General features: G+C 38.3%; 1 protein-coding gene across 4 annotated transcripts in view; it reads right to left on the reverse strand.

The window, feature by feature from the left end:
• Nucleotides 1-21,236, reverse strand: part of FGD4 (FYVE, RhoGEF and PH domain containing 4) — a 236,577-nt gene that overhangs the window by 107,323 nt on the left and 108,018 nt on the right. Inside the window, exon 1 of one of the 4 annotated variants that reach the window (XM_018048324.1) lies at nucleotides 3,155-3,333. The exons of the other annotated variants lie outside the window; for them this stretch is intronic. Coding sequence (XP_017903813.1) covers nucleotides 3,155-3,245 — 91 coding nt within the window. The 5' untranslated portion in view covers nucleotides 3,246-3,333. Of the gene's footprint in view, nucleotides 1-3,154; nucleotides 3,334-21,236 lie in introns of those variants that run through there. 4 annotated transcript variants of the gene reach the window in all.

Raw genomic sequence — 21,236 nt, forward strand, 5'->3', positions numbered from 1 at the left:
TTTCCTTGTTTATAAAACAGATATAATCACAATGCCAGTCTCATATAGTGCTGCTATGGGGATTAAAAAGAAATGGGAAGTACACTGCTTGACATATGACAAGCAACACCTACACAGAATGTCTATTATGCTTTGTTAATTGCTTCTTAACATTGTAAACTACTTCTCAAAAGGTCTTTTGCTGTCCCCATATTAATTTTCTAAAAAACATGGATACAGCCACCTCCTCTAATTCTCCCAGTTTCTGCTGAAGACTAGGAAATAACAAAGGGAAATTACAATTAAAAAACAAGCAACAAAAAAGGATGAGGAGGACACAAGATAAAATATTAGCTGGCTTCTTCTAGCTTACTGATTAAGCCATCTTTCTCCTTAGCCCTAGCAGGCTGTCAAGCTTGTAGAATTCATCTTAATAACATATTTGGGGGAATAGAGGGAGGAGCAAGGAAAGCTCATGCTTTCCCAGTACTTACTGCCCCAAAGTGCTTTTTGTTAATTAAAATTTGTTAACATAGAGGAAGTAGTTTGAAAGTGAGACACAGTCCATTAAATGGTAGAAATATCAGTTAGTGAGACATAGAGAGAAGACAACAATATGTGTTATTTAGTAGATGCTTTTTCTCCCTAATGTTAGATCTTGGCTATGTTACTGAGCCAGCTCTCTTCCAACTCCCCTCAAACCATTTCCCTACTACCACCACCTCAGAATGGTAGCTTTACCCTTACAAAACAAAAAAGCCTGTCACAACATTAAGCAGTTTTTTACCAAGCGTTTTGGCCCCCACATAGCGCTGCCACTGCCAAGAGTCTCAGTTCTATATCCCCCAACCTACACACCAAATCTGACCCTTATTAAGAGTCTCAGACTTTGACTCCTATCTCCATTTTTATTTTTTTTAATTTATTTATTTTTAATTGGAGGATAACTGCTTTACAATATTGTGTTTGTTTCTGCCATATGTTAACATGAATATATATTCCCTCCCTCTTGAACCTCCCTCCCACCTTCTACCCCATCCAACCCTTCTGGGTGACACAGAGCACCAGATTTGAGCTCTCTGTATATTACAGCAAGCTTCCATTGGCTATCTAATTTTACATATGGTAATGTATATGTTCCAGTGCTACTCTCTCAATTCGTCCCACCCTGTCCACAGCTCTTTCTCTATGTCTGCATCTCCACTGCTGCCCTACAGACGAGTTCATCAGTACCATCTTTCTAGATTCCATACATATCATCAATATATGATATTTGTCTTTCTCTTTCTCTTAGTAGACTTCACTCTGTATAACAGGCTCTTAGGTTCATCCGCCTCATTAGAACTTTCTGACTTCACTCTGTATAATACACTCAAGTTCATCCACCTCATCAGTTCCTTTTAATGGCTGACTAATATTCCAAACTTCTTTATCCATTCATCTGTCAGTTTACATCTAGGTTGCTTCCATGTCCTGGCTATTGTAAATAGTGCTGTGATGAACACTGGGGTACAGGTTTAAATCTTAATCTTGAATTACAATTTAATTTACATATCATTTGCATGAAAACCATATTATCATTCCTGCAAAGATGGACAAATACTTCCCATAGAGTCATTCTTCATGTTCCATTTTTCTCTGCAGTTTTCATGTGAGTTTGTCTACAAGCAAAAGTTTTTAAAAAGGAAAGTTTCAAGCCATTTAAAAAAAGATAAAACTTTTTACAAATAATATATACACCAAATAACCAGTGGTGTGGGCAGGAAGTGCTACATTACTGTCTTTTCAGTTTAAAAACCATAAAAGGAACTTCTAAAACCCACACTTACAGTGGCCCCTCACTATAGGAAGTTGTCCATTAGAGCAGAAAATTCGAGTAGCACTTCTCTCCAATGATCCTTAACTATTTGAAGGTGTAATGAGAGGAAACAGACGTTGTGTCAGAGAAAGAAAGAATTCACTAACCGAGAAAGGAAATACTTCCCTTTTGCTGCTTTTTTAAAAAATTTCATGTTTAGAGTGTGATGGTAAACCATGTGGAGATCACAAAAACTTTAAACTTTATGCAAGAAGAGTAGAACCCCTGCAAAGGAACTGAGGCTTCTTCCCGGATAATGGAGGGAGCCAAGGCAGACATGAAGTGGGTTACTCAATCTCTAGCAACTACCAGAACTTGGGAAAAGAGCCAGCCAAGACTGTGCAGCTGCAGGAGGGAGACTCGGCTTCCTGGCTGCAGAAGTGTGACCAGCCCCACCCTTGGACTTCCATACTCAGTGCAACTCCCACCCTCCTTCCCCGCCGCCCCCCCAAGGCCTAAAGAAGGAAGAGTGACACCGCAAGGAAAAGAATCCTGATAAACTATGAAGACTACCTGTTTTAAGGTTCAGTTCATTTTATTTAACAGTGTAGACAGCAGTGTAGACATTCCTCAGGAAGGTTAACAGATCCATGCAGACAGTGGGAAAATAGCATCACAGAATTAAACCCATCTCAGTTTTAAAAAATATTTTTAGCAGAAATTTCCTGTCACATGATTACATTTCTACCACATAGAGTTTCATTCCTCTTTGAAAGAATCAATTTTCATTAATACACTCCAGAATATTGGAGGAGAAAAATGATGGCTTAATACCACTAACAACAAAAATACTTCCATGCCTGTCTCTATTTGCTATCTCATATTGAAAAGCAGGTAATATTCTCTCTCCTGAACTTCGCTAAAACAAGAAGATGGGACGGTGGATGATTTGTTTGCTTGAACAGAACAGTATTCTGTGCAGTAGTACTTGAAAATGTTTAGTAGCAAATATTTCTTAGCTTTGTTCACACCAGTAATGCAAGAAAAAAAGAGAAAACTCTGATTTTCTTTCTCTGCATCCTCCCGTCAGTGACTAAATTTTCAAATTTCTAATGTTAGTAAGAATGAGTCAGAGAAACAGAACTATTAAACTTGTATTTTGCTAACCCAGAAACAGCCTCCTGGAAGAAGCAGAAACCATAAATAGAGTACATATTTTAATGTTAAAGTTGAAAAATAATGTGAATCTTATTCTTAACGTAAACCAAACTCTGCAACTTTCATGCCCTTTAAGCATGCTCTTATAAAATGACCCACATAAACCGGGGGGAGAAAAAAAAAGAGAGAAAAGATACACTAGAAAATGAAACTACTTACCGTCATCAGTGGACATCATTTCATATATACTGAAAATTAGTCTACTTTGGTTTGATAAGAAAATATTTGGCTCTACTCTTTTAAAGTTCATGTGATAAAATCTCACTCCCGGCTCTAAAGCCTCTTGCAGCCACAGGTCAGCCGGGAGCTCTGATGATGCACTGCTTACTTTAGGACCTTCTCAGACCTCACTGCTCACAGACAACCTCATGCATAATATGCCACTCCTCCCCAGAGGAGGGTTGCTAGAGTGTTTTTCAAAAGACCAAGTATGTGAGGATGGAGAGATGTCTATTTATTACAGCAAACAACAATAAAAGCTCATAGAAGCATCAAATGTACTAGAAATACACTTGGGAATAGGACAGTTTATAAACTGACCAATTCCTTAACTATTAGTAATGCTCTAAAAAAGCCAACATGAAAACAGTTTGTTTCCACTTGAACTGGGTCCATGCTCTGGACCAAAGAGGTTTACAGATTCAGGATTCACAGGCTTAAGATGTTAAAATGTCATTTTGAAAGATCTCAAATGCTATTTTGCCACTGAAGACTTTCTATTTTAGCACAGTTCACTGACCTTGGTGTAGGGTGAATAACTACTACTCATAAATTTCCTAAGGACACCAAGTTTTATGTGGTTTCAGAGCACTGTTTACTTATTTTTATATATCTTTATAAGTTTATATCATTTATCAGTACTTTCAAAATTTCTCATAGTCCTGAAAAATCAGAAAGTGTCAATTAAAATATGTATAAAATTACAATGAAGTAACAGGCTATAGACATCACTCTCACAGTTGAAAGCAGTGTTTCCAAACCCCTCCTTGCTGTGTCCAGATGCAGTGGTTCTCACACACCAGATCATCTGGATGGAATTTTAAAACACAAACTGCCTGGTGCTATCTCAGGAGTTGAATTCAACCCCAGAATCTGCACTTCTAACAAACTCCCAGGTGATGATGACACTGTTGGTCTGGGACTACACTATAGGAACCAACCTGGAGAACTGCTGGGGCAGAGACTTGATACTCAGTGGCAGCCTAAAGCTCTGACTGAATTGCACCTGCTTAGGAACTGCTTAATATCAGGGCAGGTAGGAAACACTCAAGGTGTGGTATGCGGGAACTATTATTACACATTCAGATAAGGCTCATCAGGAAGTAGACTTATCAACTTAATTCTTAATAAAAGAAATCTGTATATTAGGCATGAACAGACAATTACAACATGGAGAAAAGGAGTCAAAGAGAAGACACCGGAATTGCCTTTTATGACCTTCACAAACTTCACCTGTCTGTTTAAAATTCACTGTGTCAGGAAAACTCTTTATATTTGATTCCAAAGACCACTTAGCCTTGGCAAGTTTCAGTAATGCAAAAAGCAGAATGTTTCCCTGTCATAAAATGAACCAATTTTGTGCTTGCTGAATTTTGATAGCCATATTTAAATTATAATCTTAGGTTTGGTTTTCAAACAAATACCTTTTCTTTTTTTATAGCTAACCTTTACTTTGTGCCTGGTGCTCTGGTAAGCACCTTCCATGCAGCATTTCATTAAATCCTCACTGTGAGGTAATAATAATTTATCAACATTTTACAAAAGAGAATGCTCTTCTGCAAAATAAATAAATAATATAGGTAAGGTATGGATTAATATTACCATTCTGTAGAAGAGAAACCTAGGTTTAACAGGTTAAAAATCTTGGCCAGTAACACTAGTAAAATAATAACCTTTAAGAAATTCAATTCTCTTTTGCACAGTTTGAATCTATATAGTAAAAACCACAATACGACTTGCAGCTAGGAAGTGATAATTACAGTTTTAAACAAAATATCATTGACTCTTATTGTTCACAATGGGTAATCTGAAATTATATTTGGCATCTACCACAAACTAGTGACTAAATTTAAGCTACTCACTAGTAGCCATGGCAGTTTCTTATAAAGTTAAACCAGCACTTCCATATGACCCAGCAATGACACTCTTAGGTAATTACCCAAGTGGAAAGAATACTTACATTAACAGAAACTTGCAAATGAAAATTTTATTTCTTTTAATTGGAGGATAATTACAATATTGTGATGGTTTTTCTGATATATCAATGTGAATCAGCAACACGTATGTACATGAATGTTTACAGAGGCTTTATTCATAACTACCAAAAGCTGGAAAATACACAGTTGACCTTCAATCAGTGAATAAATAAGCAAACTGTGGTAAATCTGTCTTTACAACACTCAAGAAATGAACTAAGGACACTTGCATGTGTATTAGTAAGAAAGCCAACTTAAAACACTGGAGGACTTCCCTGGTGGCATGGTGAGTAAGAATCCCTTGCCAATACAGAAGACATGGGTTCAATCCCTGGTCCACAAGATTTCACAAGCCACAGAGAAGCTAAACCCGTGGGTCACAACTACTGAGCCCGTGCTCTAGAACCCAAGAGCCACAACTACCAAGCCCATGTGCTGCAACTATTGAAGCCCAGGTGCCTTGAGTCTATGAGAAGCCCACACACTACAACTTAGAGTAGACCCTGCTCACCCACAACTAGAGAAAGCCCACACACAGCAAGGAAGACCCCGTGAAGCCAAAAATAATAAACAAATGCCACACATTTAAGATTCCATATGACATTCTGGAAAAGGCAAGCACAGTTCAGTTCAGTTACTCAGTTGTGTCCGACTCTTTGCGACCCCATGGACTGCAGCACATGAGCCCTCCCTGTCCATCACCAACTCCCAGACATTACCCAAACTCATGTCTATTGAGTTGGTGATGCCATCCAACCATCTCATCCTCTGTCGTCCCCTTCTCCTCCCGCCTTCAATCTTTCCCAGAATCAGGGTCTTTTCAAATGAGTCAGTTCCTCGCATCAGGTGGCCAAAGTACTGAAGCACACAAGGACAAAAACTAGATCCAAGGTTGCAGGAGGGTGGAGGAACTGATTTGATTACAAAAGGGTACAACAGAATTGTCAAAGGTGATGGGAATGTTTCATATCTGCATTGTGCTGGTTATATGACTGTATGCATTGTCAAAACTCAGAACTGTACCCTAAAGAGGGTGAATTTTACTGTATATAAATTATCCAATAATTTTAAAAAACAAAGATTTTGATATGATCTACTGCCTTTCTCGTCATCAATAGTAGAGATAATTACTGGTTCATTCTATTTGTTTCCTGTGATTTAAAAAAAAATCTTCAAAAATTGAAAAGTGACCTAATTAGCTCCCGACACAATGTCCATTTGTGAACAATGAAGTTTATAACAATATATTTTAAAGGATCTTTCAAATTAATGTTTAATTAATAAGATTATTTGTCATTGACATCAGTCTTGAAAAATATCTAAAATCCATGCTAACCAACTCAGTTATTCACTTTAGTTATGTATTAAAGACTTTGAAGAAACTTAATACACAGGCACAAAGACTTAGTGGGCTGTCATCCTGTTATCAGGCTTCTCCTCCTTGTAGAGTGGTTACTTCTTTACAAATTCTGTTGAGTAAGGAAGTCAGAAAGTTCTCCTAGTCACAAGGTATTTCATAACTACTTGTTTTATCACTATATCAAACTTAGTTTACTTTTTATTAACAACTAAGGTCCATCTAGTCAAGGCTATGGTTTTTCCAGTAGTCATGTATGGATGTGAGAGTTGGACTGTGAAGAAGGCTGAGCACTGAAGAATTGATGCTTTTGAACTGTGGTGTTGAAGACTCTTGAGAGTCCCTTGGACTGCAAGGAGATCCAACCAGTCCATTCTGAAGGAGATCAGCCCTGGGATTTCTTTGGAAGGAATGATGCTAAAGCTGAAACTCCAGTACTTTGGCCACCTCATGCTAAGGGTTGACTCATTGGAAAAGACTTTGATGCTGGGAGGGATTGGGGGCAGGAAGAGAAGGGGACAACAGAGGATGAGATGGCTGGATGGCATCACGGACTCGATGGACGTGAATCTGAGTGAACTCCGGGAGTTGGTGATGGACAGGGAGGCCTGGCGTGCTGCGATTCATGGGATCGCAAAGAGTCGGACACGACTGAGTGACTGAACTGAACTGAAAGGCTCCTAGTATTTTTAATAGCTTACCATTTCTAATGTAAATGATGTAAAACAAAAATTTTACCATGTAACCTGTGCTTCCTGAATTAAAATTTACTAATTTATAATGTCTAAAAAAGAGGAGCGGAGTGAGGAAGTTGTCTGACCTTGCTTGTTTGTTTTTTTTTTTTTTTTTGCCAAGCTGTGCAGCAAGAGATCTTAGTTTTCTGACCAGGGATTAAACCTGTGCCCTCTGCGGTGGAAGTGCAGAGTCTTAACCATTCAACCACCAGGGAAGCTCCTGTCCCAGCAATCTGGTTTACAGCTACCTAACATATCATCTAACATATAATTGAAAACTTCCATGTACTAATGGCAAAGTTGGCTTAAATAATTATTTACTGATAAATATATTTTGGCAGAATAAAAACAGGACAATTATACCAAGTGAAAGTTAGTATTTCATTTTGTTCAAACAGAACAAGAAGTTGGAAAAAAATAAAGTACTTCTTACTTTCAGTTATTAACTAAGGAGTAAAATCCTCAAATTGATTCTCCAATGATATTTAACTGGGAGACAATCTCCATTTTCATAGAATGAAATATGAATCTTAATCTATTTTGTACACTTTAGTACTCTAATAATCATCTAATAAATCAAACAATTTATTAAAATGATTTCCTCATTGACTTAAAAAGAAACTATAATTAGAAAACCCAGTCAACTGATGTGTAATTTCTGTTTTGTATGTCTCTGAATCTTAATGAAGTGAAGCCTATAAGTTCTTGAATGCATGCTAAGGAAATCGTGGGGGATATTTTGTTTCTTTGTGGCCATGCTGTGCAGTATGTGGGGTCTTAGTTCCTCAACTAACGACTGAACCGCACCCCCCTCCCACCACCCAACATTAGAAGCATTAACTGTTAACCACTGGACCACCAGGGAAGTCCCTAAATCAAGTTTCTTGAATATTCTGTCCCAGATTATTTCTATACAGATCTTCAAAACAAACCAATTATCCCTCAATCTCTATTCTTTTAAATTAAAAGATTTTTAATATATATTTTAAGATTTATTTATCTATTTTTTGGCTCTGCTGGGTCTTTGTTGCTGTGCACAGGCCTCCTTCAGTTGCAGCAAGCAGGGGCCACTCTCTAGCTGGGGGCCTCTCACTGCAGTGGTCTCTCTTGTGGAGCACAGGCTCTAGGCACAAGAGCTTTAGTAGTTGCAGCATCTGGGCTGCACGGTTGTGGCTCACAGGCTCTAGTGCTCTGGCTAAGCAGCTGTGGTGCACGGGCTCAGCTATCTTGTGGCACGTGGGATTTTCCCAGACCAGGGATCAAATCCATATACTCTGTTTTGGCATGTGGACTCCTTACCACTGAGCCACCAGGGAAGCCTCTTAATATATGTATGTATGTCTTTGAAAGTTGCTCAGTCGTATCCGACTCTTTGCGATCCCATGAACTATACAGTCCATGGAATTCTCCAGGCCAGAATACTGGAGTGGGTAGCCTTTCCCTTATCCAGGGGACCTTCCCAACCCAAGGATTGAACCCAAGTCTCCCACATTGCAGGTGGATTCTTTATCAGTTGAGCCACAAGGGAAGCCCCTTTTAATTCATTTTTTATATTATTCATTTAGTTAAATAGTCACTTAAAGTCCCAACCACACAGTATCATTAGACAGTCCCCCCAAACCAGGGTTTCCTGATGGATGACAATATAATCGTAGGTTAAATTGTTGCTCTTTCTGGGTTTTAACTCAATTCTATTAACATTATTCTTCTACTTTGGAAGACCATGATGAGAAGCTATACCTCTCTCTAATGGCATGTGGATAGGAATAGTTTGTATATTTTAGGTATGCAGTTTAGGAGAAGAAACCTTGTATCTGAAGTGTTATATGACTTTAACAATGCTCTTCTGGTTAAAAACATTTAATCTTGGATTAGAAAACCATTCCTTATGAGCCTAAATTGGGGCATGACCCTCATGCCCCAATTTATAGTTTGTTTGACCTCACCTATAGATTTCCTGCATCACACCAGTCATTTCATCTCTTCACATACACAGCTCAGCAATAAACACAATTTTAGGTTGATAATATTTCAGCATTTCCCCTATCATGCTCCACTCTAAGATAAAGGCATGCTTTTCATCTAATTTTGCTTTGTACTAATCTCAAATCATCGATATTATCTAAATTCAAAGCAGGAACAAAGTTAATTGATAAATATGGTGTTTCTTCTTTCATTACGGCCATTATTGTTTTTACAGAACTTCTTTGGATTCCACTTGAATACAAAGTAACAACCCTAGACTGGATGAGCTATGTATTTCCTGTAAGTCACATCACTTCATCAAGAAGTTAATTCTGAGATGTCAAGTTCTACAATTCTAGTATTGCCACCAGCTAGATTTCTACCTTTCTTACTCTAAACTCCTGAACAAATCCATTCTTAGCTATGTTTCATTAAAGAACATATACAAAGCACTTAATATCATGCTGGGCACATAACAGGTGCTCGTTTCTCTTCTCTGCTCAGTCTCTCTGTATCCTTCTGCTTTACGCATCTCACGACAGAGTCACTCTTTACAAACACCCTTACTCTAGCAGCTTAGTGTTCTTTACCTGCATCTCTTTCATCTGCCTGAAAGCCCGAAGGCAGGAGAAGAAGGGGATGAAAGAGTACGAGATGGCTAGATGGCATCACTGACTCAATGGACATGGGTTTGAGCAAGCTCCAGGAGATGGTGAAGGACAGGGAAGCCTGGCGGGCTGCAGTCCATGGGGTTGCAAAGAGTCAGACACGACTGAGCAACTGAACAACCACCATGACGATGTCCACCTATCGGGTTCTAGCACTGTGGTTGTCATGTATTGTGAACAAAATATTACTGCAAGTATTAAATGGGTATATTAAATAGGTACAGAGTTTCAGTTAGGAAAAACAAAAGAAATTCTAGACATGGATAGTGGTGATGGTGGTAAAACAATGTGAAGGTACTGATGCTAGAGAACTGTACACTTAAAAACGGCTACAGTGATAAATTTTATGTTGTGTATATTTTACATAAACACATATGCTGTTTCTCAGTCTATTTGTTCACGTTCTCTACTGCCTTTACTGTTTCTCTGCATTCTTTCCTTTCTTCAGTGTCTACCTTGGACAAGCTACTCACTCACCAACTCCTTCACTAAAACATCTAATTCCAGTACCAACCTCTCTTAAACAACCTCCTTCATTGGAGAAGGGAAGTTTAAATTTTATCTTGAGGGATGAAGATTTCATTATGCAGCAAAGACAGGGAAAGGATCTTATTTCAGGTTCTAAAGTGAGGAAACCTGTAGCAGATTCACAAATTTCATTGTGGTTTGCAGAACTATTCCTCACTTGTCAGCTGATATCCTCAATGGCTGCTTACTGCATTGAGAATGAAATCCAAACTCCTTATAAGGCCTCAAGGCACTGTCCCTTGCTTACCTTTCTAGTCTCATCTCTTGCCACTTTGTTTTCAAAATATGTTCCCAAACCATGTTCCATCAATCATGGGTTTTGAGAAGGAAGTTAAGAAAAATGTTTTCTTTTCATAAATTTCCACAGAAACCTTTTTTTTTACCCCAACTTTGAAATAGCCATGCAGTTTCCAAAAAAAGCTCCTCTGAGGCTTTAAGAAAATAAAACTTGGGCTTTGCCCTGGCCAGGTCAGATAAAGGGTAAATAAAATACAGCCAGTTACTTGCTACTAACTTGGGAGTAAAAAGAGAGAGCTTTCATTTCTCTCTCTCTTTTAAAAATTAATTTATTTTTTAATTGAAGGATAATTGCTTTACAGAATTTTGCTGTTTTCTGTCAAACCTCAACATGAATCAGTCATAGGTATACATATATCCCCTCCCTTTTGAACCTCCCTCTCATCTCCCTCCCCATCCCACCCTTCTAGGTTGATACAGAGCCCCTGTTTGAGTTTCCTGAGCGATATAGCATACTCTCTTTTTGACCAAGATTTAAGTACTGTCTTCCTTTCCTGAAGACCCTAATGTACTACTTACTGGCATAACAGCTGCTGCTTAGGCCTTTTGTGTTGGCCCAAATATTCCTAAAGGATAAACTCAAGGTAAAGAAAAAATAAATATAACCCTAAATATAACCAGCATCTTATCTTTGCAAATCATCCACTCTACTTATCATTTCTTCCCTTTTATCCCATGGTAATATGGCACAATTAAAACATGCAGTTTAATTTCTGATGCAATCTCAGAAGTGTATAGTAAGTCCCCTACATATGAATGAGTTCCATTCCAGGAGCACATTGTTAAGTCCAAGATTTGTTCATTAAGTCCAACAAAATTAGCTCAGGTACTCAACTAACACAATTGGCTACATACTACTGTACTATACTAGGCTTATAGTAGTTTTCACACAAATGATATATTAAAAAATACATAAAGAAAACATTTTTAATCTTAACATACAGTACCTTGAAAAATACAGTAGTACCAGCTACATCACCATTGCTTTTATGCTTGCTTCCAGACATCCTGGCCTCAAATAAAGATACTTCACTACTATACTCTATATACAGTACTGTAAAGTACACAAAAGCACAACCAGTTGTAGAGGATTCATGCAGGAGATGATGTACGCCAGACACATGAACGAGGCATTAGACAGGCAAACACAGGTTTGCATCTTTGAAAGTTTGCAACTTGAAAGTTTGTATGTAAGGGACTTTCTGTATTATAGGAATAAAGAAAACTCCAAAGAAAGAAAGAAAAATTTACATTTAGATTTCAATAAGCTTTTCAATAACTGTTCTAAGTTATTGTCTTGGTGGCAGAAAAGATGACCAAGGATAAAAAGGCAACTAATTATTTTAACTAAAAAATTTTAAGGTCCATTTCCATCATATGGGCCTTAACTGATGAATTGGCACTTGATAAATTACAAATGTACTTGTTGAAAATTTTTAATTATTATTCTAGCAATCTGTATATTGTGAACTTTACAAATAATGCTTAGATTTTAAGTATTATACTAAGAACTAAAAATATCCATATAGTCTTTTAGACACAATAGTTTGAACATTAATGACTAATAGAACTCAAGATAAGTTACTTTATAATGGTTAACAAATCACTATTAATGGAGTATGGAGTATTTTTATCTTTTACATAAGGTAACAGGGACAAATGTATTTAGCATTCATGCAGATAATGCAAATGGGTAAGCATACAGGTTTAAAACAGTATGAATTAGTTATATGGCAAATGAGAGAATAATTTTTATTTTTAAATTTTAAAACTCAAAAACCATTGTGTGAGTCAAAGAAAATTTGGAGCCATCAATTTGAGGTCCCTTTTAAAATTGTTTAACCCATTTATTAATAATTACAAAGAAATACTGAGTCCTTACATGGGATTCAATAGAGTTCATTGCTAAGAACTTAGGAATCTTTTTTAGAAAGTTCTGATCATCACTTTTCTGGAATCTCATTTTTCTTTAGCCACACTATCCTTTTCAGTTCCTGTGGCCTTAAGATTTACACATACGAAATCTAATCTCACTATCTTCTGGATTTCCTTTGAGCATTTATAACTTCTTAGCATTTGTCATCCCTACTAGCCAAAGCGTCTGGAAAGCAAGGACCGTAAGTGTCCCATTCACTATTATGGGTCCCGTGGATGTTGCGTCAAACATAATAAAACTTCACTAAATGGTCTCTTCTAAGAAATCAAAGAGAAAGCAGACAAGCAAAATGGTGACTGACAAGTTTGGCCAGGGCCCTGTTACTGTTACTGCTGCACAGAGGAGGGTTAGGGGAGACCTTCCAGAAGTGGTCTCCAAACTTTTTGATGGCACATCGTTTCAGTATAAAATGTGGGCACTGCACTCTCAAATATGTATGTATGCACAGACCCATGTAGGAATGTATGTAAGTTAAATACAAGTATGACAGTGCAAAATGAATACTATAAAACAAAAACAACTTAAAATAGGATGAGGTAAAGATAAAATGGCTTCCCAGGTGGCTCAGTGGTAAAGAATCCTCCTGCCAATGCAGGAGATATGAGTTCGATCCCTGGGCCAGGAAGATCCCCTGGAGAAGGAAATAGCAACCCACTCCATTATTCTTGCCCAGAAAGATCCCATGGACAGAGAAGCACGGTGGGCTACAATCCATGAGGTCGAAAAAGAGCCAGAAACGACTTAGCAATCAAACAACAACAAAGATAGAATACTGTTTTAGAAAAAACAATGTGATTCAATCTGCTTTGTTTTTTAGAAATATCTTGGTTAAATATTTCATGATACAGACATTTGAAAGAGTGGAACTAAGTCAATTTACTTCCGTATGTACATGGTTTTAATGACTGCCAGAGCTGAGATTTGCTGTTCTACAGGGAAGAAGTATATCACTGGCTATACTTATAAATCATGATATATATATTTTTCAATCTTATCTACCAATTATGCAAAGGATTTCCTTGAAATTCTTCTAGTAAACATCCATCTTCCTAGATGTCTTGAAAGCTGTTGCATTTTTTTAAAAAATTTGGTCTAATATCTTGAAACTACTTACAAAAAATTTAAAGAAGATTTTTAAAAATACCTGAATTTAATACATACTACTATATATGATTGGAGAAGGAAACAGTAACCCACTCCAGTATTCTTGCCTGGAGAATCCCATGGATGGAGGAACCTGGTAGGCTACAGTCTGTGGGGTCGCAAAGAGTCAGACACGACTGAGCAACTTCTTCACTTCACTATATATGATATAGATATTAAGAACCTACTGTATAGCAAGCATAAGGAATTCTACTCAATATTCTGGAATGGCCTATATAGGAAAAGGATACACACACACACACACACACACACACACACACACACAAAGAGAGAGTAAATATATGTATATGAGTAACTGATCACTTTGCTGTATACCTGAAAAAAGCACACTGTAAATCAAGTATGCTCCAAAAAAACTGAAAACTGTACTTAAGGTTGGGTGTAAGAGGGTGTTGTATTTTTCTAACTTTTAAAAGGGAAAGATATATGTCATTTTTGGTGGTAAAATGACATAGTAATGGAAACATTTCCAATCATTTAAAAAACTTTCTGTCCACAGAGCACTGCTGCTGCTGCTGCTAAGTCGCTTCAGTCGTGTCCGACTCTGTGCGACCCCATAGACGGCAGCCCACAGGTTCCCCCGTCCCTGGGATTCTCCAGGCAAGAACACTGGAGTGGGTTGCTATTTCCTTCTCCAGAGCACTATCCCTCTGCTAACTGCAGTTACTTTCTCACTGATTCAAGTATCACCTTTACTTGAAAAAGACACGTTGTATTTATTTCTTCAAATATATCTACTAGATAAGAACCTGCAAAATATGTACTGTGTCTACTTCTCTCTTTTTTAAAAATAACTTTATTTCTGGCCGGCTGGGTCTTTGTTGCTGTGCAGGCTTTTCTCTAGCTGAGACAACTGGGGGCTACTGTAGTTGTGCTGTGCAGTCTTCTCACTGTAAAGGCTTCTCTTGTTGCAGAGCATGGGCTCTAGGCACGCAGGCTTCAGTAGCTGCAGTACATGGGCTCAGTAGCAGCATCTTCACAGCTCTAGAACACAGGCTCAAGGGTTGTGGCATATGGACTTAGCTGCTCCCTTGCATGTGGGATCTTCCTGGATCAGGGATGGAACCCATTTCTCCTGCACTGGCAAGGGGATAACTTACCACTAAGCCACCAGGGAAGTCCCCATGGCTACCTCTCTTTACATGAAGGGCTAGTAAATAGGGAACATTTGTGTTTTTTGTTAAAAGAAAAAGACACACTGTCTTTAGCTTGACAACTCATTTAAGTACTATGCCATGTATAAAACTTAACATTCAAAAAACTAAGATCATGGCATCTGATACCCCATGGCAAATAGATGGGGAAACAATGGAAACAGTGAAAGACTTTATTTTATTGGGCACCAAAATCACTGCAGATGGTGACTGCAGCCATGAAATTAAAAGATGTTTGCTCCTTGGAAGAAAAGTTATGACCAACCTAGACAGCATATTAAAAAGCGAGACATTGTTTCGCCAACAAAGGTCCATATAGTCAAAGGTGTTTTTCCAGTATAGATATGAGAGTTGGACCATAAAAAAGGCTGAGTGTCAAAGAATTGATGATTCTGAATTTTGGTGTTGGAGAGGACTTTTGAGAGTCCCTTGGACTGTAAGGAGATCCAACCAGTCAGTCCTAAAGGAAATCAACCCTGAATATTCATCGGAAGGACTGATGCTAAAGCTGAAGCTCCAATACTTTGGCCACTTTATGTGAAGAGCTGACTCACTGGAAAAGATCCAGATGCTGGGAAAGATTGAAGGCAGGAGGAGAAGGGGATGACAGAGGACGCGGTAGTTGGATGGCATCACCAACTCAATGAACATGAGTTTGAGCAAGCTGCGGGAGATGGTAAAGGATAGGGAAGCCTGGCATGCTGCAGTCCATGGGGTCGCAAAGAATCGGACACGACTGAGCAACTGACCAGCAACATATAAGTTACAAATCTCAGGTTGGTACAAAAGATGCTTGTACCTAAAATGTCAGGGCAGAAAGGAGGCAAGTAAATTTGCCACTGCCTACCTCCCACTTTTCCCTCAGAATTCCTCACCTGTAGCTGAAATACTAGGTGTATTCAACACATAAACTGAATGAAAGTGCATGAGTAAGTCTAGCATCACTGACTAAATGGACATGAATCTGAGTAAACTCCAGGAGATAGTGAAGGACAGAGGAGCCTGGTGTGCTATAGTCCATGGGGTCACAAAGAGTCAGACAAAACTTAGTGAGCAACCAATAAAAAGTGCTTTTTTTACCTACCCCTTAGGCAAAATGTTCCCAGTTCTAGGATATGCTTCCTACACTACAATGATTTATTTTTTATATCGTCAGGGCACATAATAGTTTCATAGATGACTGCTTTTGAGAAGGAAACTTCTAGAAGACAGGTAGTTTTTCACAGGGATCTTATATACATTTCATTTAATAACTCTTCAATCTTCAGGTTATTCCTGAAATTAAGTAATAATGTTGACATAAAAGTACCATATCAATGTTAAAATTATGACTAAATGTCGGCAGCATAAACAATAAATGCACTAAAATAAAATACACTGGACTTCCCTAGCGGTTAAGAATTTACCTGCAAATGCAGGGGACACAGGTTCAATGCCTGGTCCAGGAAGATCCCACATGCCATGGAGCAACTAAGCTGCACCACAACTGCTGAGCTCGCATTCTATAAGCTGAGAGCTGCAACTCCCGTAGCCCATATGCTCTAGAGCTCTGCAATAAGAGAAGCCACCACAATGAGATGCTCGCTCACCACAAAAAAGAGTAGCCCCTGCTCACTACAACTACAGAAGCCGCACACAGCAACGAAGACTCAGTGCAGCCAAAAATAAATAAAAAAGAAAGAGCAAAAGGACTTTGAGAGGTCAAACAGCTGAATTAAAAAAAAAAAAAAAAAGGAAATACACTAATTTGGAAAATAAAAATCTCCAGAACAATTTTACCTTAAATTTTTCCAAAATTTTAATCATATTCTCTATATCACTCTAGATATGAAGACTACCCAACCTTATAGTTTGATTCTAAGGATAACAATTATGATGATGAAAAATTAAGAAAATTCCATGATTCCATTTTCATCTAAAAGTAACTGTGGATAATATTGGTAAAGAAATATTTGAAACAGAATGTCATCATAATAAAAGATAAAAATTTAAATAATACCATTTTTTATCCCTGAGTTAAATGCTTTTAAATTATAAGATCCATCCTAAAGACATTGTTATCTCAAATGCTGGAGCAGCAAGTGGCCAAAAGGAGATACCCCATGTCTAAGGTCAGGAGTGGAGGCTGTGAAGAGATACCCTACATCCAAGGCTAGAGAAACCCCAGTAAGACAGTAGGTGTTGAAAGAGGGCATCAGAGGGCAGACAGACTGAAACCACAAGCACAGAAAACTAGCCAATCTGATCACATGGACCACAGCCTTGTCTAACTCAACAAAACTAAGCCATGCCCTATAGGGCCACCAAAGACAGCTGGGTCCTGGTGGAGAGTTCTGACAAAACGTGGCCCGTTGGAGAAGGGAATGGCAAGCCACTTCAGTATTCTTGCATGAAGAACCCCATGAACACTATGAAAAGGCAAACAGATAGGACATTAAAAGATGAACTCCCCAGGTTAGTAGGTGCCCAATACACTACTGAAGATCAGTGAAGAAATAATTCCAGAAAGAAAGAAAGGACGGAGCCAAAGCAAAAACAACACCCAGTCGTGGATGTGACTGGTGATACAAGCAAGGTCTGATGCTGTAAAGAGCAATATTGAATAGGAACCTGGAATGTCAGGTCCATGAATCAAGGTAATTGGAAGTGGTCAAACAGGAGATGGCAAGACTGAAAGTCAACATTTTAGGAATCAGTGAACTAAAATGGACCGGAATGGGTGAATTTAACTCAGATGACCATAATATCTACTACTGTGGGCAGGAATCCCTTAGAAGAAATGGAGTAGCCATCATAGTCAACCAAAAAGTCCAAAATGCAGTACTTGGATGCAACCTCAAAAATGACAGAATGGTCTCTGTTCGTTTCCAAGTCAAACCATTCAATATCAGAGTAGTCCAAGTCTATGCCCCGAACAGTAAGGCTGAAGAAGCTGAAGCTGAATGGTTCTATGAAGACCTACAAGACCTTTTAGAACTAAAACCCGAAACAGATGTAATTTTCATAATAGGGGACTGGAATGGAAAAGTAGGAAGTCAGGAAACACCTGGAGTAACAGGCAAATTTGGCTTTGCAATACAGAATGAAGCACAGCAAAAGCTAATAGAGTTCTGCCAAGAGAATGCACTGGTCATAGCAAACACGGTCTTCCAACAACACAAGAGAAGACTCTACACATGAACATCACCAGGTGGCCAACACCGAAATCATATTGATTATGTTCTTTTTAAGATGGAGAAGCTCTATACAGTCAGCAAAAACAAGACCAGGAGCTGAGTGTGGCTCAGATCATGAATTCCTTATTGCCAAATTCACACTTAAGTTGAAGAAAGTGGGGAAAAACACTAGACCATTCAGGTATGACCTAAATCAAATCCCTTATGATTATACAGTGGAAGTGACAAATATATATAAGGGACTAGATCTGACTGACAGAATGCCTGATGAACTATGAATAGAGGTTCGTGATATTGTTCAGGAGACAGGGAGCAAGACAACCACCCCCCTCCCCCCTCAAAAAATGGACAAAGCAAAATGGCTGTCTGGGGAAGTGTTATAAATAGCTGTGAAAAGAAGAGAAGCAAAAGGCAAAGGAGAAAAGGAAAGATATATCCATTTGAATGCAGAGTTCCAAAGAATAGCAAGGAGAGATAAGAAAGCCTTCCTCAATGATCCATGCAAAGAAACAGAGGAAAATAGTAGAATGGGAAACACTACAGATCTCTTCAGGAAAATTAGAGATACGAAGGGAACACTTCATGCAAAGATGGGCTCAATAAAGGACAAAAATGGTATGGAGCTAACAGAAGCAGAAGATATTAAGAAGAGGTGGCAAGAATACACAGAACTGTACAAAAAAGATCTTCACGACACAGATAATCACAATGGTGTGATCACTCACCTACAGCCAGACATCCTGGAATGTGAAGTCAAGTGGCCATAGGAAGCATAACTACAAACAAAGCTAGTGGAGGTGATGGAATTCCAGTTGAGCTATTTCAAATCCTAAAAGATGATGCTGTGAAAGTGCTGCACTCAATATGCCAGCAAATTTGGAAAACTCAGCAGTGGCCACAGGACTGGAAAAGGTCAGTTTTCAATCCAATCTCAAAGAAAGGCAATGCCAAAGAATGCTCAAACTACTGCACAATTGCATTCATCTCACACGCTAGCCAAGTAATGTTCAAAATTCTCCAAGCCAGGCTTCAGCAGTATGTGAACCATGAACTTTCAGATGTTTGAGCAGGTTTCAGAAAAGGTGAGGAACCAGAGATCAAATTGCCAACGTCTGCTGGATCATCAAAAAAGCAAGGGAGTTTCAGAAAAACATCTATTTCTGCTTTATTGACTATGCCAAAGCTTTTGACTATGTGGATCACATTAATTTTGGAAAATTCTTTAAGAGATGGGAATACCAGACCACCTGACCTGCCTCTAGAGAAATCTGTATGCAGGTCAGAAAGCAACAGTTAGAACTGGACATGGAACAACAGACTGGTTCCAAATAGGAAAAGGAGTTTGTCAAGGCTGTATATTGTCATCCTGCTTATTTAACTTATATGCAGAGTACCTCATGACAAATGTTGGGATGGATGAAGCACAAGCTGGAATCAAGATTGCTGGGAGAAATATCAATAACCTCAATATGCAGATGACACTACCCGTATGGCAGAAAGTGAAGAAGAACTAAAGAGCCTTTTGAGAAAAGCGAAAGAGGAGAGTGAAAAAGTTGGCTTAAAGCTCAACATTCAGAAAACAAAGATCATGGCATCCAGTCCCATCACTTCATGGGAAATAGATAGGGAAACAGAGGAAATAGCGTCAGACTTTATTTTTCTGGGCTCCAAAATCACTGCAGATGGTGACTGCAGCCATGAAATCAAAAGATGCTTACTCCTTGGAAGGGAAGTTATGACCAACCTAGACAGTATATTGAAAAGCAGAGAGATTACTTCGCCAACAATGGTCCGTCTAGTTAAGGCTATGCTTTTTCCAGTAATCATGTATGGATGTGAGAGTTGGACTGTGAAGAAAGCTGAGTGCTGAAGAATTGATGCTTTTGAACTGTGGTGTTGGAGAAGACTCTTGAGAGTCCCTTGGACTGCAAGGAGATCCAACCAGTCCATTCTAAAAGAGACCAGTCCTGGGTGTTCATTGGAAGGACTGATGCTAAGGCTGAAACTCCAATACTTTGGCCACCTCATACGAAGAGTTGACTCACTGGAAAAGACCCTGATGCTGGGACGGATTGGGGGCAGGAGGAGAAGCGGATGACAGAGGATGAGATGGCTGGATGGCATCACCGACTTGATGGACATGAGTTTGGGTAAACTCCAGGAGTTGGTGATGGACGGGGAGACCTGTCATGTTGCAGTCCATGGTGTTGCAAAGAGTTGGAAACGACTGAGTTACTGAACTGAACTGAAAATGAAACAGGCACTGAGAAGGCAAAATAGTAATGCATATTAAATACCAGAAAACTTCACATTATCTACCTTTGCCACCTGGGGTGAGCTATCCTAAACAAAGTATACACATAAAAATGACTGTATAATGTTTTTTGGAAAAGGAGAAAATTAGAAGAAGCCTAATAGTTCAATAAGTTATTTTATAAATATAGTCCTTCCCCCAAGATAACGTCAGCTCAAAGTATTTAGGGGCCACACAATATTTTCTTATTTGGATGAGTTAAAGAAGCTTTACTAAGCATTTAAGTAATTTTTGGGCTACTCACAAAAAAATACTGACTTGAACTTGCCCAACTTAAATTAGGGTAATTTCCAGGCCCCTTATAGTATTATATAATAAAGGTCCCAATATTATGTTACAGATCTGTATTTATTAGATAAATTATCATCTCAAACTAAAGTGATAAGTTTCCTATTCTTTTTTTCATTTAAATAATGGATTAAAGTTTTGGTATACCTAAAACTTTCTACTAGAATTGTCTAATAAACTCTCCTGGAATTTGAAATGAGATTTTTTTTTTCTATTAAGATAAACATTATTATATTTTAAATGTAAGAGTTCATACTAAAATATCACTTTATAATTTACATAACTTGTAGTTATGATGTACATCAATGTAAGCAAGCATATATGCTTACAACAGATTACCTTTATTAAACAGGATGGTATCTAAAAAATCTTGCATATTATGTATAAACAGAAAATGCTAATAATATTAACCCCAACTCTAGAGACAGACATCCTGGAGTATGAAGTCAAGTAATCCTTAGTCAA

This window comes from Capra hircus, chromosome 5 (assembly GCF_001704415.2).
Source record: "Capra hircus breed San Clemente chromosome 5, ASM170441v1, whole genome shotgun sequence".
NCBI lineage: Eukaryota > Metazoa > Chordata > Mammalia > Artiodactyla > Bovidae > Capra > Capra hircus.